This window comes from Chaetura pelagica, unplaced genomic scaffold (assembly GCF_000747805.2).
Source record: "Chaetura pelagica isolate M959 unplaced genomic scaffold, ChaPel_1.0 scaffold1081, whole genome shotgun sequence".
Taxonomy (NCBI): Eukaryota; Metazoa; Chordata; class Aves; order Apodiformes; family Apodidae; genus Chaetura; species Chaetura pelagica.
In genome coordinates, this window is record NW_009952000.1 from 256,757 (window position 1) to 280,871 (window position 24,115).

A 24,115-nucleotide genomic window follows, 5' to 3' on the forward strand; every position below is an offset into this window, starting at 1 on the left:
ATGCAGTATAGAAAATATTATTTCAGTTTTCTCTATTTTTAAGTGATTGTGTGAATTAAGAAACTAAGCAGAAGGTCTCTCTGCTGCTGCTGGTTCACTTGGTGTCACTTGTGTCCTTTTTGGAGGTCTGGTGGCTGCAGGGCCCTGGGAAAGGGCTTGATTGTGCTTCTGCTTCCCCAGATGTTGACAGGAATGCTGGAGGGGCCAGCACCATCCTGCTTGGAATACCAGCTTGGTTTGGAACACAGTGGAGATGCCTTCAAAGAATCTGGCCTTGCTGAGATGTCCTGATGTGATTGTGTCACAAGGAGCTGTGTTAGGAAGCAGGGGGCAAGTTTCATTGAGAGCATTCCCTTTGCTTTCTGGCAGGAAGGAATGAGGTTGCTGTAAGGGACTGAATTAAAAGTAGGAAGGAGAAATGCACATTTCCACTGGATTACTTTGTCCTTTGTTGGTTTTGTCTGGGTTTGGCCAAGGGAAGTGGGGGAAGTTGCTCTGGTTTGGTCCTGTCTGAGGAGCAGCTGAAGCCAGAGCTCCTTAGCAAAACAGACCCAAAGCATCTGAGTTGGGTTAAATGAACAGCACAGGAAAGGTCTCATTGTTCCCCTTGAGCCACATCTGTCTTTAAAAGTGGGATATGCCCTTGTTTTAATGGTGAATCTAGAAATGCAGGAACTGCAGTGAGCTGGGAGCTCTGCAGTCCTGGGGCTGTCAGAGCTGGTCCTGGAGCAGCCACCTCCTCCAGGCATCTCCACTGGCACAAGAAGGCACCAGAACCCCCCTTCCTTCCTTCCACTGAGGCTCAGCACCCACAGCCACCTCCTCAGCCTTCAACGGGGCAGTTCTTGCCCTAAAATATGCACAGCCCTGTCTCCAGGGAGCCTTGTGTTGTGATCCCAGACCATGGGTGTGCTGCCCCCATCCTGCTGTAGGGCTGCTGGTAGTTCTGCTGGGAAGGGCTTGGTTGTCCCAGCCAGGAGGAGATGGAAGGAGGGTCCAGTGGAAGTGGAACCTGAATTAGTCATGTTCAGATTAGTCATGTTCAGATTAGTCATGTACAGCAATTTCCTGAACAACACCTTACATGTGGCTCAGGCAGAGTTTTATGTATTTAAAGGAAAGAGTTGTTTGGGTTTTTTAATCATTTGGACACAATTTTATTATTTTTTTTTTTCTTAAAAAAGGGGTTTATTATCCTCAGTAAGCCTGGGATAAAGCCCTTGTGTAACCTGTTAATCTAGGAGTGCCATCTGCATGCATGTGTGTGGATGGATCACCGTGTCCATGCCCAGATGGATGGAGCCCCAAACTCTCTTAATCAGGGATCTCTCTTTAATGACTGGAAGGGAACTGTGGCTCTTGTTCTCTCTCGAGATAAAGGCAGGATGAGATGGCAAGAGGGGTGTTTGATCTCAGTACTAAGTGCAGGGGGATCCAGAGTTATCACCTCTGTGTCTAGAGGGCTGGAGATAAGTAGGCAGGAGAAAAATAGGCAGATGAATGAGCTGGGGTGGGAGTTGTTCCATGGCTGGAAGGAGCACAGTGTTAATAAACAAATGGGAATGGAGAGCTGCTGTTTGGGCTTCAGCCACCTTCCCAGATTTGAAAGGATCTGGTGATTTGATTTGATTTGATTGTGCATAGTTGGGCAGAGCCAGCGTGTGCCTGGGTGCAGCTCTGAGCTCTCACTGCCCTGTTTGACCTGCTGGGGGCTGGAGGGATCTGCCCTGGGGAGACACCAGGACAGTTTTCCTCAACTCCTTCCCAATTCTCTGTTGTTTATCTGCTGTATCCTAAATGTCACTAAAAGACATGCCCCCCCTCCCACTCCAGAGGTGTTCTGAGCACAGGGCTGTGCCTTGCCCTCCTCCCCAGCCTTCCCCACACACTGGTCAGGGATGAAGCCACCTCCTCCAAGGCTGTTGAACACCTCAAACAAGGAATTCTAGGTCAGGCAAAAGCAACACTTGGGATTCAGACTTAGATTTATCCTTTGGTTCCCCCACATTGGCAGAGCCCAGTCTCACTGTTAACCAAGAGGTCCGTGTGTGCAGAGGGAGCCCCGTGGTTGGTCCAGATGCATTTGGTGATGGGAACACTGGGATGTGCAGGAACCATCTCTGCTGAGCCTGGTTCAGCCCCATCAGTGGCTGCCAGCCCAGGGGGGAACAGCCAGGACAGCTCTGGCAGGCTGAGGACAGTCCTGGGAGGTGCTGGAGACAAAGGTGTTGGGGTGATGCTTTTTGCATGGATTAGGGTCAATAGGGAGCAGGGCTCCTCTCCAGGCTGGTGGGGGTGTTTGGTAGGAAGGCCAAGAGCTGCCACGTGGCTCTGGGGTGGCTCCAGTTGCTCGGGGAGTTGCTGTTGGATGAGCTGAGGGACGTGAGCAGTTGGTGACAAAGTGGTTCCCAGGGATGGGCTTTTCCTTCAGACCCTTCAGCAGGAGGGGCTGAAGCTGAGATGCAAGGAGGGGAAGCTGTGATGGTTCCAGCTTCCATCATGCTCCAGTGTGGGCTTTGCTGCTGGAAAGGGAGCAAATTTGCTTCTGTGCAGGGCAGGGGCTGTGGTGTCTGTTCAGGTGCCTGTTGTGACACTGGAGCAACTCCTGGTTTCTTTGGAAATTGAGGAGCAGTCTCCCCCCTCCCCCTTTCCCAACAGCTGAACTCATTGAGCTACTCAGACAATTTTCTCAGTGCCTACCAGGGTATTTACTTCTTCCATTTCACTTCTATGTCTGTTCAGTTCCTGACTTGGAATTTGCAACCATCTCATTTAGGAGAAGGAATTGGTTTCTCATTCTGTTCCTGCTTCCCTTGATATAATTAAAGCATATTGCAACATGAAGACTTTCTCCTGGCCTGGGAACTGCTTTGTCACTTGGGTAATTCTGTAAACCAAGGAAGGCTTTTCCTTTTCCTCTGGAATGTAAATTACAGCTACATCTACTTGAAAGTCTTTGTTCTGCTGGGGGGGGGGGAACTGAAGGGGCTCTTGGTTTAGGTTTGTGCAGAGGCTTTTGCAAACCAGTCCCTTAGAGATTTGCCATCCAGGCTGTTGGAAATGAAGAGTGATGCATGAGCTGGTTTTGCTTGGTGTGGTGTAAATGAGAGTGGGGCCAGAGCTGCTCCCTCCCAGCCCTGCTGCTCTGAGCCCACCCACCAGCTCCAGGCTGCCCTGGGAGGGTCTGGGTGCCCCTCATGGACCCACAGGGGTACCATGGCAGAGGGAGGGACAGACACAGTGTCCTCAGGGGCCTCCCAGCAGCTGCACTGGAGCAGAGGGAGGGTAATTCAGGATGGACCTTTGGCTGCAGGTTCCTGCTGGAGGGAGGGGGCTTGGAGGCAGTTCTTAAATTGTGCAAAAAAAATCTCTTCAGGATTTGCATTTAAATGACATCAGAAATGCCACGGGAGCACCTCCTGCTGGGGGGCCTGGGCAGGGTGGGGGGTGAGCACCCTCTGAGGCCTGTGGGGGCTCCCCCCGGGGGTCCTGGGGGTGGGACCAGTGTTGGTCAGGGCCAAGGTCACCACAAAATCCTGCCAAGGCTCCTCCTGGCTGAACCTGCTGCTGTGGGATGCTGCTCCTCAGAGCACCCACTGGCATCCAGAGAGTCATGGAATGGTTTGGGTGTGAAGGGACCTTAAAGATCATCCAGATCCACCCCCCTGCATGGGCAGGGACACCTCCCACCAGCCCAGGTTGCTCCAAGCCCCATCCAACCTGCCCTTCAACACTACCAGGGATGGGGCAGCCACAGCTTCCCTGGGCAACCTGGGCCAGGCTCTCACCACCCTCACACTCCACAATTCCCTCCTCATGTCTCACCTCAATCTCCCTCTGCCACTTTTCATCCATCCCCCCTTGTCCTCTCCCTCCCTGCCCTTGTCCCAAGTCCCTCCCCAGCTTTCCTGGAGCCCCTTCAGGCCCTGGAAGCTGCTCTAAGGTGAGATTCCCTTGTAAAACCAGGGACTTAAGCCTGGTCCCTCTGTAAGGAGCAGTGTCAGATGATCAGGGGTGACAGCCCTTTGCTGTAAAAATATGGTCTGCAATTATTTACTCCTTTCACCATGTGCTGGCACCACCAATAAACTCCCTGTCAAAGCTGTCGGGGCTCATATTAAAGAAAGAAAAGAGTGAGACAGATTTAAAAAAGACCCTTGGATCAGTAAGAAACAAGAGCCTTCCCTGCTGATAATGGGCATTAATGGCCAATCACTTAGTGTTTAATTAAAAGGCAAGTCAGCTTCATGCCAGGGGTCAGGCTGGTGCTGGAGGGACAGAGCTTTGCAGCCAGAGCTGTGGGTCCATTTGCTCTGTGCAGTGAGGAGCAGGGCTGGGGGGCAGCCAGGATGAGCCTGGAGTCATTTGTGTTTGGTTCCACCACTCACCCATTGTCTGTTGCCTTCAGAAACCAGGAGCTGGAGTGTCATTCCAGCAGTGTTGAGCCCCAGGGAAAGGCTGTGGCACTGGGACCATCACATGCAGGTTTCTCAAGGTGTTTGTGGAGCCTGAGGATGTCCAGGTCTAAAGCAGGAACCAAGAAGGTAAAACCTGCTGCTTCTCTTGTGTGATGAAACCAAGTCTGTGAAAAGCTTTGCAGTGTGAGTGACAGAGACAGGTCAAGGTAGCAAGAGCTCCAGCTGGGATGTGTTTATGGAGCAGAGATCAGGTCTCTGCAGATCCTCCACTATCCCTCTTTGCCCTGAGGAGCTTGTAGGTGATACCTGCTCTTTGCTTATGACCCTTCTGGCTTTGCTGCTGTGAGCTTTAGGTACCTCAGGAGAACTGGTGCAGTTTGGCTTGGATGCTCCAAGTCCTCCCTGGCCCTGAGGGATGTGAGGTTGTTTGTTTTTTTTCCCCCCAGACAATTTAGTTTTGGCTGCCTGTGGTACATCCAAACCAGCTGTCCCCTCCTGTCCTGGCTGCTGGGAAACAGGGATTTACTGGTGATGGGAACTTGGGCAGTGGGTGTTTCTCTGGATGGCTGGATCAGGACTCTTCAGATGGGTTTTTCTGTGCCAGAATCGTTCTCCAGAGCATCCTGGGTCAGTCTGTTACTCCACTGACCTGTTTTTCTCATTCCATCCCTGCAGGCTGGGAGCTGCTCTCCAGAGCCAGGACAGCACCTGGGCAGTGGGTGTTGGCAGCCTCTTCCCACCCAGACTCCTCTTGCCCTTTTGAAGCAGAACTGGAGCTTTTACACCTCCAAGGTAGGCACGACCCACACCCCTGAGGCTTCTCAGGTGGAGTCACAGACTTGTTCTGGCTGGAAAAGACCTTTAAGATTATTGAGCCCAGCCAGTCAGGACATGGGTTAGCAGGTGCTGTTGGGCTGACAGTTGGACTTAATGATCTTAGAAGTCTTTTCCAACCTTGATGATTAACCCAACTCCACCCAGTCCTGTGCTGCCCCGTGTCCCTCAGCACCACATCTACAGGGCTTGGAAACACCTCCAGGGCTGGGGATTCCACCAGCTCCCTGGGCAGCCTGGGCCAGGGTTTGAGAGCCCTTTCAGGGAGGAAGTTACTCCCAACATCCAGTCTAAACCTTCCCTGGGCAACTTGGGGCCCTTTTGGCTTTTTCTAGCACTTACCATGTGGGACAAGAGACCAACCCCCTTTCCTCCCCCAGTGCTTCTGCACCTCAACTGGCAGGGAGCACCCACCTGTGCCACTGCAGCCATTGGCCCAAAACCTCTCACAGGAGCTTATTTCTTTGTCACCTCATGTTTGGCTGGTAAAAGTGCCTATTTTTTAGGAGCAGGAGCACAGCAGAGACACAGCAACCTGGGCAGCAGCAAGAAGGGTGTTGCAGTCTGAGTGTCACTCCCCTCCCAACTGCTCCTCCCAACAAACAGGTTTCCACTCAAGGCCAGACAATTCAGACAATCTTCCTTTAATACAAAGTCAATATATCTACATACACAGTGGTATGAAAACCACTTAACTGTTTCAGTTTGAAATAAACAGTGTGAAAGCAACAGCACTTTGCTCTCATACAAAAAAAAAAAATAATAATTAAAATAAAAACCAAACCTCCCCTCCCTCCCACCCCCAACTTGTCCAGTAAGATTTTGTTGCAACATACTTAAAAATTTGGGCAACTTTCACACAAATAAGAAGTAAAATCTTGAAGAAGCCTTTCATTTGTTTCTCTTTTGTTTTTTTCCTTTTTTTTTTTGTTTCTCCTCAGTTGAAGACAGGCCCCAAGGTCATGGTGGGGTTTTCTTGGTAGCACTTGATGGCCATGATTACCCCTTCTAGAAAAATTAAAAGTAAAAAAAAACAACCCAAAAGAAGTCACAGGCAAGCAGTGTTCAGGGCAGTGTCTCTTTTTCCAAGACTTCTGCAAGAAACCTCCTTGTCATGGACACTTGCAAGAGCATTTATATCTACAACCAGCACATGGACAGACTTGGGTTCTTACCTACAATCCACCTTTGATGGTTTAAAAAAAATGACCAAACCCACCTCTCTGTGTGTGCTGACAGGTGCCACAGCCCCCAAATCACTTTCCTTCTGTCTTCAGCAAGACACTGGGATTGGTTTATCTCCCAGTTCACCTCTGGGAAGACCCCAGCTGAAGGGCAGGGGGTGGCACTGCTGCCATGGCCAGTGCCTGCTCCCCCCACCCCTGCCAGGGACACCTGATATGTCTTTAAAAAAAAACAAACACCCCAAAAAATAAAATAATATCCAGAAAGGACATTTTGTTGTTGTTGTTCTTACATGAGCAAGTTAAACCTTTTAAATGGTAGAAAAGCAATATGTAGAAGTAGCAATTTGCACTGCATTTTTATATATCACAGCCATTACACATAACATTTCTACAGTGAAAAAATAGACTTGTCTTTGAACATAATATGAACAAATAAGCAAATTTTTTTTGTTTTAAATTTGACCAATATTCTTTGTCTTTTTTTAAAAAAAAAAAAGGAAAAAAAATTACACTATTAAAAAAAAAGGTAATGTCACTTGTTACAGGTACATCAACACTTTAAAGAAAGCCACTCCCAGTCTGTGCCCCTGAGGGTGTCTCACTGGGTGACATCTGTCCAGCTGGGGCAGGGTGGTGGCTGTGCCAGTGGCCTTAGAGGGGACATGGGACAGTCCTGAGAGTATCTGCATGGCTCCCGGGCAGGGGAGGGCTGGCAGCATGGGAGAGGTGCCCAGTGGGGAGCAATTTCTCAGGGGGGCTCCTCTGGGAGCTGCTCCCACAGCAGGACCTGTGTGTTGCACAGGGTGGGAACTGGGGGAGCTGCCTTTTTTTGAAGGGGGGGGTCCCAGCCCTGCTCCAGTGGATGCCTTGATGTAGCTGGAGGTGCTGAAAGGGGGAACAGAACCAGCAAAGCCAGCCCAGGGGAGCTGCTGCCACCTCTACCTGTCCCTGTGCAAGGGGAGGGGCTGCACCACCCAGCTCTGGGTTTTCTCTCTGTCTCTCAAGTAGCCTCAAAAATAAATTTTGGAATTAGAAGAAATGAGGAATGTTCCAAGTATTCAAAAATGTGAGCTATAAAACCTGTGGCATGGCAGGGGCATTCAGTGAATGCTGTCTGCAAGGTGCCTGTGAGCCCAGAATCATCCCACTCTTGCTACTGGGGTTATTAAGACTCCAGCTAGAACCTCCTGACCAAAGTGTTGAGACTTAGTTCCTTGGTTTTGTTCTCATCTTTCACAGAACACCTTCAATGCTGCAAGTGACTTCTTTTAAAGACTGCCAACTATATTAGTAAATAAACTGAACTCTAATGATGTAACCCAAGTCGGTTTCCTTCCCTTCTCCAGCAGTGAGGGTTCAACAAGGTGTGTTTTTAGCTTTTGGATCTGGTTCATGATGTCCAAACGTCCTCCACAACGAACACCACTTGAGGTAACAAGAGCAGTTCACCACTTAAAGCAAGTCCTTCAGCTACCTCCTGAGCTGCCTCTTCACAGTCCAGGTTACAACATGGAGTTCCTGAAGGGGTGTTCCTTTCAATCCTTTCCCCCTGCTCCCCAATGCATTGTCCAGATGAAAAGGTACTTCTTCTGATTCAGTTTTGTAAGTTCAAGCGCTCCTCCTGGGTCAGAAGAGGCCTTCCAGGACTTAAGTGGTTGGTAGAGTCTGCACAACAGATGGCTTTTTATGTTGCATAGTGATCAAAACTCCCCAGGTACTCCAAAGCTGCCTGGTAACAAAACTGGTATTCATCCTGCAAACAGGGAAGAGAACCAGCTTCAGAGGTTTGAACGAGCCCTTGGGGATCCCTGTACCTGTGCAGGAACCATGTCCAGCCTCTTGCATTTTCCAAGAGCTGCCAAGTGCTGGGAATGGAAATCCCTTCCCATCAGCCCAACCACCTAACCTGGCTCTGCAGCCAAGCAGGGCTGTGGTTAGGGGAGGTGACTCCCCCTTATCTCAGGGGTTGGGATAAGAAGCCAAGATGAAATCTTTGAGACTTTCTAACACTGGGACTTGACTTTTTCAAGTAGTTAATTTTACAGCAGCACAGCCCTGGCTCACTCCCTCTTCAGGGGAGGTTTTGGAAGCGGTTGGGAAGCCAGGGTCTGCAGCCCTGGTGCTTTTTCTCAGCCCTCTGACCTGACAGAGGGCAGGTCCCCCCCCAGCTCCCACCCTCACCTCTGTTTGCTCCATTGCAGGTCGTTGTGTTCGCAGCATCTTCACTGTCTGGAAAATATCTACAACCCCCTCGTAGCGCATCCGTTCCAGGACGATGCTCAAGGTGATGAACACTCCAGTCCTGCCCACGCCAGCACTGCAGGAAGGGGAGAAGAAAAGACAAGGCAACTGGATGTTACAATGTTGAAATGCTTCCCTAAATGCTGAGGTGAGGGAACGGCTGAGCTGTGTCTCAGGAACATGAAGGTGTTAGAGGTGAGGAGGCTCAGGAGGTAGGAAAGAGTCCAACTACCAGGCTGGGTGACCCAAACAGGATGTTTGAGAAAGTGAAATAAAAAATAAATAAAAATCAAGAGCTTTGGGTAGTGTTTAACAGCATTCAGTGTGAAAAGAATTACTAATATGTAACATTAGGCTTTAAAAATTAAATTATTTGAAGAATGCATCATCTGCTGCTGTCCAGGGGCAGGGAGGGACAGTCCTTGCTCCCAGCAAACACAAGTGCTAGAGGTGCAGAACTCGTATAAAAACACTTCTCATTCTGCAGGTCAAATACTGCTGAACGTTTCCTTCAGAGGATCAGCATTTCATAGCCCTCCCATGGATTTAAAGGGTCAAGGACTTTGTGGGCAGTGCCCAGGTCTGAAGGGAGATGAGTCTGGTTGGCAGAAGCAACAGAGTTTGGTGACTCCCTCCAGACAGCCCTGAGAAATCTGCTGCAAAAATGGGGTAGGAAAGAGGGGGCAGAGCTGCAGGATCTTAATTCCTTCTGCTCTTCTGCATCCTCAGATGAGTTTGTGTTGAAGAAAAGGTGTTTCCACTCACACGTGCCTACCTGCAGTGGACAGAGATGGGGCCATCCTGGCCAAACTGTTCCTTGGTCTTATGTACCTGTCCAATGAAATCAATGAAACCTTCTCCTGATTTTGGCACACCTTGTTCTGGCCAGTCAGTGAACTGGAACTGACGAACAGTCCGTGACTGACCATCCTGGGGGAGGAAATGGAGACAGTTACAACATCCTCTGGGTGTGGTACTGAACACAAAAGGTGTAGAAAAACCCCAACCTGTTTTATTACTCAGTCATGAAAGGGCACAAAAACTTGGTGTTACAACCAAGTGAACATGTCTGTATCATCTATCTACCTAATGATGAAGCTGCTCATGTTGCAGGTGACATTTCTGGTGTTGGCTTGTCAGTACAGAGCCAAGCAGGTGAGATGAAAGCCCTGAGCACTGCAAAGCCTGCACAGATGGAGTCTCCAGCAAAGGAACAGTCAAGGTGAGGTCATGGCCTCTCTATCAATCTTCAGAAAGAGTTGCCACAGTGTCAGAATTCCAGCTGACAGGAAGATAAAATCCTGTTCTAGCAGGACTGATGAGGCAGCTTCCTCCTCAACCTTGCAAACAGAATTATCAGAAGCAGGAGCCTCTGCTGGGGGAGTGAGGGTTACACTTGCTAAACAAATTCCAGAAGGTATCGAAATATTCCTTCAGAGGAGAAATCTGGCTTGGAATCTGAGTTGTGTGAATGTGCCAGTCTGAGCATGACTAATGGTGGCTGCTCTTAAGAGCCAGAGAAGTGCACATTTTCTGTAGGGTGCAGAGGATGCACTGCAAGACTGGTTAGTTCATTTGCTGTTTGGGGAGCTCCTGTTTTCTGCTTTCATCTCAAATAAGCAGCAGTAAAACCCAAGATCTGGGTACATCTCTAACCAAGTGACTCACCACTGTGATTACTGAGCAGAGGCTAGAAAACTCCTTTCCATTTGAAGCAGATACAATGAAGTACAAGCTGTGTTTGTGTGTTCTCTTCCTTATCACCCCAAAACTCTCCTCCACTGATGATATTCCCAGACTTCCACAGACAAAGTGTTTACACCTCACTCCTACGGGAGCCAAAACGCTCCGAACTCCCTTGTTTTCTGGACAGCACTTGTGTGGGTTTGAACCTCTCCAGCCCCTCCCAAGCTCTGACTTCAGGTTGGGCAGCACTTACCCTGGCATCCGTGACCTTGAATTCCCGAAGGATGTACTGGGGCATGTTGTACTCAGCCATGGGATCCACTACAAAGTACTGGTACCGGGCCGAGCGCTCCGCTGGCCAGTACTGATGGCACTTTTCCTGTGGGAGAAGGAAAGAAATGGTCCTTGTCAGCCCTTGGATGCAGCTCCCCTCCCACCCCCCATCTCAGCAGGCTCCTACCCGCCCCATCTCGCGGAGCTTGGTCAACATCACGACGATGGTGGAGTTGTTCTCCCACAGCATCCGCCAGAAATCCTCCGTGGTCTCTGCCAGCGGCCCCTGGGTAGCAATGTAGGCCTTCTGCTGCCTGCAAGAGCACAGGGCAGGGGAGAACTGGAGCTTTGGGAAAGGCATGCAGAAAGCTGGAGAGCAGGAAAACCCATGAAGTGCTGAGGAAGAGCTAGCACCAAGATTCAAGTGGCAGGAGGTGACTTAGGTGCTCATGTGCAAAAAGCTGCCCCTGGTGAAGCTTTTCCTACAGCCTATGTTGGCAGATTTAGGTTGGACATGAGGAGGGAATTCTTTCCTGTGAGGGTGGTGAGACACTGGTGTGACACATCCATCCCTCAGTCCTTCTGCATCACAGAATCATTCTGGTTGGAAAAGACCTTTAAGATCGAGTCCAACCATAACCTAAAACTCTACCCACCATTAACCCAACTCTACCCACCATTAACCCAACTCTACCCACCATTAACCCAACACTACCAAGTCCAACCATTCTCCTCAGCTCCACCTGCAGAGCCAGGCACAGCAGCTGGGGAGGAGCAGGTCCTACCTGTAGCCATCGATGAAGCTGGCGTTGATGTAGTCGGAGCCCTCGACGCCCCGGATGGGCTGCAGACAGACCCGCGTGGTCTCGTAGGGCATGATGTTCACGAGGCGGTTCTTGAACTTGTTGCAGGGGAGGTTGGCACTGATGAACCTGGAGGTGTGGGCTTTGGAGTTGGCCAGTCGCTGAAGGCAAAAGCAGAGGCACAACCAGTTGTGGCACAACCACTGGGTTTTCTTTTTTTCTTTCTCCCGAGCCCCAGGCCAGCCCTGCTGGACTTGCCACGTCCCACCTCATTGTGCCTGGTGTGCCCTCCTGGTTTGTTGTTTTGTTTTTGGAATCTGAGATCTTTCCCCAAAGCAAAACTTTCAGAGGAAAGAAAAATTAAAAACCCCAGTCTAAGGTGGGAGCAAATTCCCTCTGGATTTGCAATGCCCTCCAGCAGGGGCAGGCAGGGCTCCTCTGGGAACTGTGGCAGCAGAAGTCAGAAAAGTAATTACTTCTCGTAACACAGAACCTAAAGTTCCCATCAGCCCTATAAATGCTTCCTGCCTACTGCCAGCACAGCAAAGCTCTCCTGAGGAGCATGGGAGCCTTCCCCAGTGACCACTGTCCCCATCCAAGCCCTTACCTTGAACTCCAGCTCCATGCCTGTCACGTGCTCTCCCACTTCGATCTGTGCCAGTTTCTGGATGTACGTGTAGAGATTCCTGGCTGGGACCTCTGTGTTGCCACAAGCAACAGCCTCGAGCAAGGCATCGTGGATAAAGCTGTACTGGTCTTCAGTCTGCACCATGTAATTGCGCTGGGACCTCATGAGGGTGACATGTCCATAAATGTCCACTGTCTTCTCATGTTTGATCCTCTCCAGCATCGCGTCGATCACGATGAAGCAGCCGGTCCGGCCAACACCCGCGCTGGATGACGGGGAGAAAAATGATGGATTATTAAGATACTCCAAAAGGTCACCCATGGGGGTGGGGATCTCTGCACTGCCACAGGAGCAGTGAACACAGGGTAGAACAGATGCCCGAGGCAGGGAGTGGACAACAAGTGCAGGGACCTCGTGAACACAGCTCCTGAGGGGCTGAGGTGAAGGATATCTGGGCAATCCTGGTCCAGCCATTCCATGAATTATGCTGTATTAAAAGAACCTGCCTCATGGGAGTGGTGCTCCAGAGTGCCACCAGCCACTCACCTCAGGGTGACCTGACTGTGTTGGAGGGTTTGGAGAGGTGGGCAGCAGTGGAGGGCAGTGGTGACACCAATGTCACTGCTGCTCTGAGCTGCTCCAGTGCACGAGCACAGGCTGCACTGGAGCTGAGGGTCTGAGGTTTGCTTTGTTCAGCTCAGTTTAGCTCAAACTTCCCAAACTGAGTTTGGTTTTATGTCACCTGAGGACATGATGGAGGGTGAGAAGTTGCCTCCGGGGATGTGCCTGCTGTCCCTTCACACTGAACTGTCCTGTTTCTCCTGCCTCTTCACCTCTGACATCTCCTGGCAGACACGACTGTGACAATTCTGGGTAGGGGGCTCTAGGCTTGAGCACCAAGGCCTTAAAAAGCACATCTAATCACTCAGATCTTTCAGCAGCTCAGAACTGGAATACTCATGGTGTAATGAGTAACATGTGTCACCTCTTTTCCTAAATGTTTCTGTGCCTGGAGGCAACATCAAACTTGTGTGTGAAGGCACCTGTGACCCAGCAGGGCTCTGTGCCCCGCGCAGCCACCGCTGCTAATAAAAGGTTTCCTTTTACTACCCCAGCACAGCCCCTTTTATTCATAAAGCCCCTTGATCTGTGTTAATGAGGCTGCCCAGCACCCGAACCAAACTGGGGACTGGAGCTTTGGCAAGAATGTAGCAGCTGCTCTGGGAGCTGGTTCCTGCCCGGGCTGAGCTGACAGCTCTTCATTCACTCTGGGAGGTGCGGGAGCGTTGCCAGCTGCAGGGCTAGTGAGAAGTTGCCCACTTACAAAGCCCCTTTAAATGACATCCTCTAGGAGAGGCAGGATTAGCTTCCCCAGCAGCCTGTCAAATTCAGATGTCTTCCCTCAGTGCTGAGTTACCTGCAGGCTCCTCCACACCCTCCTGAGGAACACAGGGGTTTATCTGAGTTGAGGCTGCAAAGGTTCCTCCTTGGGTTGTAAATTGAATTAGGGAACACACCTGCCCATGGGGGCCTTCAGTGGCATTATCAGAAGGGCTGCACCCCTGAAAAATCCCCCTCTTTCCATCCCTGTCTGCCCTCCCTTTGGCTGCTCTGCATACCAAACACTGATGCAGCAACAGGGAGCAGCTGCCTGGGCCCCACTGGATCTTCCTCCTTCCCTGCTGTGACAAGGAACAACCCCTACACACAGACCCTGACCCCAGCACAGCACAGGGGGCTTCCCAGCTAACAAGGTCGGAGTGACTGGGTGCAAACTGAACCACTCAGCAGTGCAGGAAAGTCTGTGCTCAATGAAAACCCCAAACAGCCTCCTCAGATGCTGGCTGGAAATCCACCTGACAGGACAGCCCTCACCTGCTGGGTACTTGGAGGCCATGAAGATGATCTGAGGGCTGGAGCAGCTCTGCTCTGGGGACAGGCTGGGAGAGCTGGGGTGTTCAGGCTGGAGAAGAGAAGGCTCCAGGGAGACCTTAGAGCAGCTTCCAGTGCCTGAAGGGGCTCCAGGAAAGCTGGGGAGGGACTTGGGACAAGGGCAGGGAGGGAGAGGACAAGAGGGGATGGCTTAAATGGAAGCCCCATCCCTGGCAGTGTTGAAGGGCAGCTTGGATGGGGCTTGGAGCAACCTGGTCTAGTGGGAGGTGGATGATCTTTCCACCCAAACCATTCCATGACTCCATGATTCTACTTGCTAAGAGTCTACAGACATCTCCTAGGCACAAACCAATGTCCTACTGAACCTCTGCCTCCCTTGCAGGTGGCTCTGCTCAAGAGTTGAAGGACATCAGTACCTGCAGTGCACCACGATGGGACCAGCATCAGGGGGGTTGCAGGTTTTCACCCGTCTCAGGAAGGCCAGGAAGGGGGTGGGATACTCGGGGACACCGTGGTCAGGCCACGCGGTGAACTGGAACTGGCGAACCTCCCGCTTCTCACTGGAGCCATTCTGCAAAGACAGAAGAGCAGCAAGAGTAGGGTGAGGTGCCAGCACACCCTGCCTGTGCTCTGCATGGACAGCATGGTGTAGCCCATCCCCAGGGGAAGCACGGGAGCAGGACAGGGCTCACCTTGTGAAGGGAGAACGTTCGGACGCAGAACGTGGCCAGTTCGATGGTATCGAGCAACGTGACTTGAATCATCCCATAGGTGTCTGTGCCTCGGCCTGGCCAGTACTGGTCACACTTTATCTGGAAGACAGGAAGCATAGAAAACCCTGTGCTGCAGGGGAAGCTCACTGCACAACTGCTCTGCCATTCCAGGAGAAGCTGGGCAGGTCAAAAAGGGGAGGGAAGGTGCAATAAGTGTCTTTTCAGAGCCCCACGATAGGGATAGACTAGGCTGGAAAAGCTACTGAGTAAGCCCAGGCTTTGATGCACCACATCAATCATGTAGACAACAGACTGGAATGATCCTGAAGATTAGAGTGAATGTACTGGGGCTTGTTAAACAAGAGAACTGAATGTGAAACTTGCCACATGATTAACTCTGAGACAAACCTACAAAGCATGCAATGCGATCGAGTGTCCTCTGCTCCTGGAGCTGCAAAGGAGGCTGCAGCTTTCCAGGGTGAATGGTTTGTTTTTTTAAAGGAATGAATCACTGAACTTTCAGGGTGCTGGCAAAGCAGGCAAAAATCCTTCCCCCTGACACAAGAGTGGGCTGCAGATCAAAGGGATTTGCTGTTCTCCCACCCCATCTCCTCCAATCCCCCCAGATTATGACTAACCAGCCATCTCTCTCGTGCATCTTACCCGTGATTTCTCCTCCAGCTTAGTCATCATAACAATAGTAGCTGAACGTTGCTCCCACACCATCCTCCAGAAGTCCCCAAAGGTCTCTGGCAGAGGCCCCTGGGTGGCAATGTAGGCATTTTGCTTCCTGTAGCCATCAATGTAGTTGGCATTGATGTAATCACTGCCCACAATTCCTGCATTAAATCAGAAAAAAAAAAGTCAGTGGACTGTGCAGGTGTCTGCAAGCATGAAAAGATCTTCACAGCAATGTTGGTAGAGGTAATTCCCCTGCAAAAAAAAAACAACCAGAACCATCATGGTTTGCTGGGTTGTAGTCACAGGCCCTTTGCAAGTACTTTCCAGCTAAAGCTCCTGCACTGCAGGGAGACACGAGTGGTCAGGGTTGGAAGGGACCTCTCAAGACCATCTAAGTCCAACCCCACTGCTAGAGCAGGATCCCCTACAGCAGATCACACAGGAACATGTCCAGACAACAAATATCTTATTGCAGAAGATACTAAAAAGACTGAGTATCAAAGCCTTGAAACCATGGTCTTCTTACCACTGTTGGCAACTGGGACAAAAGACCTGCCCTAGGGTTTCATTGCTCACAAACAAGACAAGTCCTTGTCCCAGATCACCCAGAGCCTGGGCAGCAAATGCACTATGGTCTGATCCCAGCAGTGAGCTACAGCTGGACAATGTAAGGAATAAAACCAGGCTCAATTCAGCCAATAAAAGCTTTGAAATTACAGGCTTGGACCTGCTTTAAATTGTCTGCTGTCATTTTGAGGAGTGGGGTTTTTTTTTAGTTCCCATGAGTTCCAGGCTATTGAGTTCCAGCTGCTTTGCTTGCCTGTGTCCTTGCTTGAGGGGTTTGATGCGAGTGGCAGGAGGTTCTGCCAGAGTGAAGAGGGTGATTGGGACATGAAAGAAAACTGCTCTGCAGTTAAATGGACATTGGCAAGCAGGGATGTTCAGGTTCAGCTTTAAGAGCCTCTGAGCTTGGCACGGGGGCTCTGGGCTGTTTGGCCACTTGGCCCATTGCTAATTGCAGCAGAGCAGCTGGCAGGGCTGGCAGGTTCCTGCCAACCTGTGATTAACTCAGTTCAGAGGCTGAACTCCTGTCTCCAGGGGGAGCCAAGGGTGGGGAGCAGCACTGGGATGGAATTGGGTTGCTAGTGCTCATCCTCCTGGAGCAAAAGGCACTGCTGCTCCCCTTGGTGAGGAGCAATCCATGCTGAATGGCCTGCCAGTCCTCAAGGGTACTTGGTAATTTCAGCTGCTGGTAGAAAGTGGCTTTTGATTAAATTTCTGGAGGGTTCCCTGCCCCCATCCCTTCCCAATCTGAAATTTCAGGAGGGAAGGTGGCTGTGCAGCAGCAGCAGGAACGTGATCAAGGCTGAGCTTCTGGAATTAATCTCCTCTCTAGCCCCCTCAGGTCCACTCAGTCATTTAAAAAGGGGGCCATGAGCTCCTGCAACATTTCCCTGTGTGACAGACCATGTTGCAGAGAAGTCACAGAATTAAAGTCACTACTTCTTCCTGACCAAGCAGACAGTGACAATCTGCAACCTTGACAAATCCAGATATAAAACAAAGAGAAAGCAACAACTAATTCCTCCAAGCTTGTTCATCTTACACCTCTCAGCATAAAATACAGCCTGGTAGGAAGGAGCACACCAGCCAAGACCTGTCAGAACCTCTCAGTTTCTTGAAATAAGCAGCTCTGCTCTGGAAATAGGCTGGGAGAGTTGGGGTGTTCAGCCTGGAGAAGAGGTCTCCAGGGAGACCTTAGAGCAGCTTCCAGTGCCTGAAGGGGCTCCAGGAAAGCTGGGGAGGGACTTGGGACAAGGGCAGGAGTGAGTGGACAAGGGGGGATGGATTAAAACTGGAAAAGGGAGATTGAGGTTGGACATTAGGAGGAAAATTTTCCCTGTGAGGGTGGTGGAGCAACCTGGTCTAGTGGGAGGTGTCCCTGCCCATGGAAGTAGGTTGGATCTAGATGATCTTCAGTCTCTTCCAACTCAAACCACTCTATGCTTCTACAAAAAGTAAACCTTGGCCTGTTGTACCTGCACCATTGATCCCTCCTGATGCTGCCTGGGCAGGGTGGGGGCTGCTGCCTGCATCCAGCTCTGTGCTTCTGCCTTCCTAAAGCCAAGACCAGCCCAAAGTGTCCTTCATTCTTACACTTACATTCTTCTCTTGTCCCCTGAATGACAAGGCAACTTTTAAAAGCCTTTCCTTTCCTTGGCTCATACAGTATTAATCTCAGAAGAAACACAAGCCAGAACACAGTCATCTTCAAAATGAGAAATGTTGAAAATCCTCTCAAGGCAGACAAGACCAATCCAGATTTGTGCAGCTTTTTGGCAAATCACCATGATCTGTTGTATCACAGAACAGCTCTTCCACTTCCCCCTGTCCCTCAGAGTTACCTCAGCAGAGGGAGATTATTCTAGCAATCCCCTTTTCCCAAAGGCTTCTGAATTAACCTTTCCATTCACCAGGAGGTTATGAGGACATCCCACATCCTCTCTGCTCAGTTGATCAGCTTTTGGTAACACAAGACTGGCCTTACACGCTTTGCCTCAGAGACTTTGCTCGTACAGCACAGCTACGCACAACCTGGGATGATGAAACTCAAATATTACCTGGGCAGCAGCCACCAGTTTGACAGAAGCCCTGTCAAACTCCATCTCCTCTCCTCCAAAAGCCCCTCTTATCCCAGCATGTGCCACAGCAATGCTGTCAGGAGCCACGAGTTGTGAAATTTAATGGGAATTTTCTGACTGCACTGCCATAAGCAGCTCAGGAATCAATTTATGACCTACCAGGCTAACACTAACCCTTTTATTCTTATTCTTGGCCTTTCCGGGGCCAGGACTGCAGCAGAAGCTGCATATCAAGTAATCTTTCTGTCTGTACCACTTGGCAAGCACATCTTTGCTATGGTGTGACACTCACACAGGTACAGTCAGCCCTGTGCTCACTTCTTATTCATCCCCCGTACAGATCCACAGCCACTCTGCCCTCTTCCTGCTCTCTAAAGCACTATGTGGTCTGAACTCCTCCCAACAGTCAGAAATGTATCGAACAGGGATCTCCCAAGTAGAGGGAAGACAGTTTCTTGATAAACCAGCCCTTGCAATGAGAGATTGCAGCTCCAGGGAATTTGTCAGTCACCAGAATTAACAAATGTGCGGTTTACGGAGGCACCTCCTGCTTGCTGAACTCCCAGGGAGATGCTAAGAGAGAATATAAATAGAGGGTAAGAGGGAAGGGAGAGGAGCATGTGCAATAATTTCCCTGCAGCAACTTCAGCCTGGTGCTAACAGGGAGGAGGACAGACACTCCAGTACCTTCAATGGGCAGCAGGATGACGCGCGAGTGGTCGTAGGCGATCACGTTGGCGTAACGGTTCTTGGGCTTGTTCACCTCCAGGTTGGAGTGTTCCCAGGTGAACTGCTGGCCAGGGTCAATGGACTGGAGGAACCAGGAAAGAAAACAGAAGAGTCAGAGAGGGGAAAAGCAGCAAATAAAGCTCTGAATCCCTTATTCTGTGTGGGACAGGTCATGGCTCTGAGGATCTAGGTGAGGAACGCAGTGCTCACCACTTGCTGCCCTCCAGGACCCACATGTGCTGTGGGAAAGTCCCAGCCCGGTGGCACAGGGTGTTCATGTCCCCTTCTCCCTTGGCCCCAAGCACACCCAGAGTGGTACCTGATGTAATTCCCTCTCTGGCACCACTGCAGCCTGGTGGCAAAAGCACCAGTGCAATTTCACAGCCCCGTGGCACCAACACCCAGGAACGCCTGGGAATGGGGAGAGCTCAGAGCAATCCCAGCAGGATGTATTTAGGGAGTGATGAAGAGGCTACATCTGTGCATGGTTAAACTACATTAAGAGGGCTTAAATGTCTTGGTCAGTGCTTCTACCTAGAGGAGATGCTTAAGCTAGGACAAGGTTTATAACCACCTGTGCAAGAGGGACATGGAACATGAAGGAAAACCCTGTGCCAGGGGCAGCAGCAACTGGGCTGCTCCACAGGGAGAGCAGGGACAGCACTGAGTGGGACCACACAGACCTGGTGCTCCACAGGAGCCTGGCAGGGACCTGCCTGTTGGGCAGGGTGGGATGAAGCATCTCCCTGGACAGAAGAGGGGAAGGAAACCTGGCCCTAGGAGCCTGCATCTACATGGCTTTTTCCTAGAAGGGATGAAGGAGCAAACAATGAAATGCACCAGAGAGATGAAGCCTCTCTGCCTGCCCTGGTGATTTATGCCAGGTTTGGTGGTTGGTTTGCTGGGGTTTGTTTGTTTGTTGTTTTTTTGTGTTTGTTTTTTTTTCCTTTTCCTAAAAGTCCAGCTGTCCCAGATATGGAAATTAGGTTAATTACGTTTACCTCCAAATCCTCAGCCAGAGAATTAAATAAAACAAGGGCTTAATTCCTTCATCATTTTGCAGAGCCCTGGGGGTTTGCCTCAACTGAAGGCTCTGCAGGAGTGTGCTGAGCTGCTCCCTGTGTTCACTCCCATTGTCCCACACCCTCCTTACTGGATCCATCCCTTTGAGCTCAGGGAGGTCAGTCCTTGCCAGGCACCCACTGCCCTCCCCTGGCTGTGCTGACCCTAGAGCCCCCTGAGCTCAGCTCCAGGGGTGGGGACAAGGCTGGCACAAAACCACCCAACAGCAGAGTCTTTTGAGCTGTGGAGCAACTGAACTGCTGGGTGTTCATGCTGCTGGAATGTGCCTGTTTTACTCCCTGTCCCTCTCATCTCCCCTCGCCTTCATGTCCTCACTGATGTTTGTTTAGCTCTGGCTCTCCCACTAGAGGAGGTTGTGCTGGAATGATGCCAGGGCACTTGGGAGATTGCACGATGCAAATCAGCCTTTGAAATCTGGATGGATCATATTAACAGGCTGCTGCTCCCCCCAACACCCCAATGTGGGGTGAGAAACCCCAGCAGAGCAAATGCCCCTTATCCTCCGTGGGTGCTGAGCTGGGAGCCCAGAGCTGCTCCACGCATGCTAATGTTTTACAAGCCAGAGTGGGCAGAAACCATCCCAGACCCAGCCCTTTGTTCAGGAAACATCCCCTGCAAACAGAGCTAGGCAGTCTAGACTAGTTATCAGTCTAAAAATATCGGGGCTTTTGATGTCTTTGAACAACAACAAAAAAAATCCAGCCCTGTGTTCACTCTGCACTGAAAGCAACCGGCCCCGGCAGCGCGTTCGCACGGGGATTAAGCAGGGCTGGGGCAGCCACAGCACCCCAGGGATGGGGCAGGGCTGCCCAGCACACAGCCTGTCCCCACCTGGGGACAAAGATGCCAGTGGGAGCTCTGATGCTCTTCACCTTCCCCCCTCAGTCTGCCTTAGGACTGGCCTGGCCCATCAGCCCCGGCAAGGTGGGATGTTACAGCCTGGGATAGACATTTGCAATGCTGGACCAGGGCTGGAGCCCATTTCAGTAACTAAACATTAGCAGGAAGGAGAAAAAAGGAGCATGAAACCCCCAGAGTACACAAAAAGGCACAACTCCTCCTGTTTTCTCAGCTTGAGCTCTGTGGCTGTTGATCACCCCAGCTCTAGAGGACCTACTGCTCATCTCTCCTAACTTCAGCCATCTAAAGCTGCCTGACTCCTTGGCTCGGTCCCCTCCACGGTCAGCAGCAAGACACAGGCACCCCCAAGGACAACCCCCCATCCATCTTCCAAAAATGCATCCCCCTTCATGGTGGGATGGGAACTGCTCATGGACCAGGGCTCTGGAACTTCTCTAGGATCTGGAACTGAACCTGGCAAAGCACAGAGCAACTACTTCAAATTTTCAGCAGATAAATAGCTTTTTTATTTCAACTAACTAGATAATGAAGCTATGTTTCCTTGGATGAGGGCCTGTCTGAATTTCCTAATTCCCTGGCTCTGCACACCCATGCACAGCACTCACTCTTGCTCATACCTCATACTCTTGGGACAATTTCAGGTTATCATTAGCTTTGAGATGCTCTGTGTGTTCAGCCAGCTCGGAAACAGGGATTGGTGGGTGGCTGAGCATACCTAAAAGACAAGAGAGCAGGGAAAGAATCTCAATTAATAATAACTAAAATTCACAACAGTTGCACATTTTATAAGAAAGAAGAAACAAGAAAAGGAAACAAAATAATAATTACAATGCAAGATCTGCAATGAAAGTAGGGAGGTTAGAAGAGAAGAATTCAGGGCTCGAAATTGTGTCCTTGGAGTAAAAAAACCATAAAAATCAAGGAAAAAAAAAACCAACAGTAAAATGAGAGTGCTCCCGTGATGGCCCCATTTCAATGTGTAAATAAGAGCAAAACAAAAAGGAAAAACCAAGAGCAGATGCACGTTAGCAATTCCAATAGTGGACTTAAAATGAGCAAACGCTGCCAGAGGAACCTACGCAGCAAATGTTACAGCACCTGCCATGATCATCAGCAAACCCAACAGAAAAGAAGGGAAGGGGCAGGGATCCAACCAACCATGGTGATGTGGGGCATGGGAAGGGAATGCAGATGGGGGGAAGCAGGGGAGGCTTTTCAGGAATTGTCCTTTGCACAACACTGGAGCTCCTTGGTGAGCTCGTGGCCGCAGCAGTGTGACTGTCACCGGGTGTGGAGATGTCAGCACTGGCTCCTCACTCATGGCCAGGGCCTGGAGCTCCTCCTGCAGCTCAGCCCACAGCTGGGCAACTGCTCTGTCCTCATCCTCCCTGTCCCCCCATGGGGCAGGTTGACCCCTCAGTCTCTGCTGGGGGTGGCATCACCTTTTGTCATGGAGAGACTAAAGATCCTCTTGCCTCTTAGTCTGGGGGTTGGGAAACAATTTGCTGGGGACATCAAGGCCTCGTGACCCCAGGTTTACCTGCTGCCCTTGCACTTCTCACCAACACCTCCTTGTGTTTTACTGAGGCAGCCAGAACTGCCAGGGAAGAGGTTCCATCTCCCCTGAGGTGCACTGGGGGGCCCACACTGTGTCAGACTGAGGGCACATCTCAGCTGAGCTGCAAAGGCAGACTGGGGGTCGGGTCTGAGCTGGGATTGCTCCATCCTGCTTCCAGCCAGGCAGCTGGAGCTCTGGAAGGAGCTGGGATCCTTCCCACCCCATCACCTCAAACAGCTACACTGCAAATGGAGGTGGAAAAGCGCTCCGTGCTTTGCTCATCTGCATTGGATGATGGGTTTCCAAAGGCTTCCCGTGCTGTCTGCCAGTCTGTCCACCAGGCATGGCAGGGGACAGGCAAGGACAGCAGCACACCGAGAAGCCCTGGGCAGTGTCCCCAATGACAAGGACAGGAGTGGAGAAGAGATGGAAGCCAGGGAGAATTTCGAGCCCCGTGGTGCTGGTGTGTGACAAAGCAGCGGCAGCAGCGCGGTCAGATACTCCGAAAACTCAGCACAGAGATGGCAAAGCAAGCATGACATCCTCAGTTTTACAGTGACTTCCAGAGAGATGCTGCCTCTCCCAGGCCTGGGGACAGGATGAGATTGCCACAGAGTGGGACTTTGAGCCACCACTCCCACAGGTTTCTCCTAAGCTAACTAGATCTCTATTTTCAGCACAAGGAAGGGGGGAGGGAGGGAATAGATCAAAAAAGCTCACAAAAATAACCCCAAAGCATTCCAGAGGCTGCACTGGTTTCATTCCAGTCTGCTGAGCATCAGGGCAGGAAGCATCTTCTGGCTCATGGAAGAAAAACTCCTGCTGAGTCTCTTGCTGTCCCGTAGCCCATTGCAACTGGAGAAGGATTTCTCCCTTGCCTCCCACCCTGGACTGGAAGGTGGCTGCCACCCACCGCAGTATCACAGGGGCATCTGCAGACTGGGGGCATTGGGAGGAACTGGTCCTCTCTGTGCCCACATGGGACAGGAAGGCCACACTGGCTGAGATGCCAGAGATCAGAGACCAAACCAAATGAATATTATTAACACTCTCCTCAGTGCCTGTCCTTCTGCCTCTGGAGGTTAAGGGCTGAAAGGGCAGCAAACATACCTCGAGCTGTAGCATTAGAACAAAGCCAAACCCTACACACAACAACTCCTGGCAACTCAATAAACCATCTCCAGATCTCTTTGGGTCACCCCTTCATTGACTTCTTCCCCCCTGGGCTCTTGGCCCAGCTGCCACCACCTGATTCTGCTGCAAAAAAGCTGGAGATTACTTGCTGAAGTGTGCTTAGAAACACAGTGCTGAAAATGAACCCCCAAATGATGAACACACAGGTTAAAAGGAAAAAAAACCCCAAACAACCCCATGATCAGAAAACCTAATAATGAGCAAACAGGAAAAAAACCTCCCAGGTTCTCTTTGGCTTAGAAGTCCTGGAGCCATACATGTGATTCCCCCTGAGCTGCATGGAAAAGGCCCACTGGGTCAATCTGGAAGGAGAAGTCATGTTTCCATTTCACAAGTTTGCTTCATAAAAGCTTCAGGCAGAGTCCTCAGTATGACCAGCTCCTGAAAACCAGCTCTGCCTCTTTGCTGGGGCACATCCTGCCCCACCTGCAGCTGCTGCAAACAGACCCTGGCTGAGAGCACATGGGAACCTGCCTTGTTAGAGACAGAAATCTCCTTGTCGGATTGATTTCTAGGGCTCTTTACAATAAAAAAAGACTTGAAACCTCTGCAGTGAGAGGCCCTTTCCTGGTCAAAATGCCAATGCTTTGGAGTTCCCATTAAGATCCAGGAGGAGCTGGATATTAAAGCAGCCCAGAGTGGTACTTCCCGGGGGCACCAGCAGCACTGCTGTGTCAGCTGCAAGAGCTTC

At 50.8% G+C, this 24,115-nt stretch overlaps 1 protein-coding gene across 1 annotated transcript in view; it reads right to left on the bottom strand.

Moving 5' to 3' along the window:
* Positions 1–7,822: 7,822 nt before the first annotated feature.
* PTPRS (protein tyrosine phosphatase, receptor type, S) overlaps positions 7,823–24,115 on the bottom strand; it is a 99,222-nt gene continuing 82,929 nt past the window's right edge. The window contains exons 17-28 of the mRNA XM_010002487.1: positions 21,290–21,387; positions 18,687–18,810; positions 15,340–15,515; positions 14,656–14,775; positions 14,380–14,534; positions 12,050–12,335; positions 11,425–11,603; positions 10,827–10,953; positions 10,620–10,745; positions 9,456–9,610; positions 8,621–8,756; positions 7,823–8,192 (exon numbers count right to left, since the gene is read on the bottom strand). Of these exons, the coding sequence (XP_010000789.1) occupies positions 8,124–8,192; positions 8,621–8,756; positions 9,456–9,610; positions 10,620–10,745; positions 10,827–10,953; positions 11,425–11,603; positions 12,050–12,335; positions 14,380–14,534; positions 14,656–14,775; positions 15,340–15,515; positions 18,687–18,810; positions 21,290–21,387 (1,751 nt within the window). The 3' untranslated portion in view covers positions 7,823–8,123. The remainder of the gene's footprint in view (positions 8,193–8,620; positions 8,757–9,455; positions 9,611–10,619; positions 10,746–10,826; positions 10,954–11,424; positions 11,604–12,049; positions 12,336–14,379; positions 14,535–14,655; positions 14,776–15,339; positions 15,516–18,686; positions 18,811–21,289; positions 21,388–24,115) is intronic.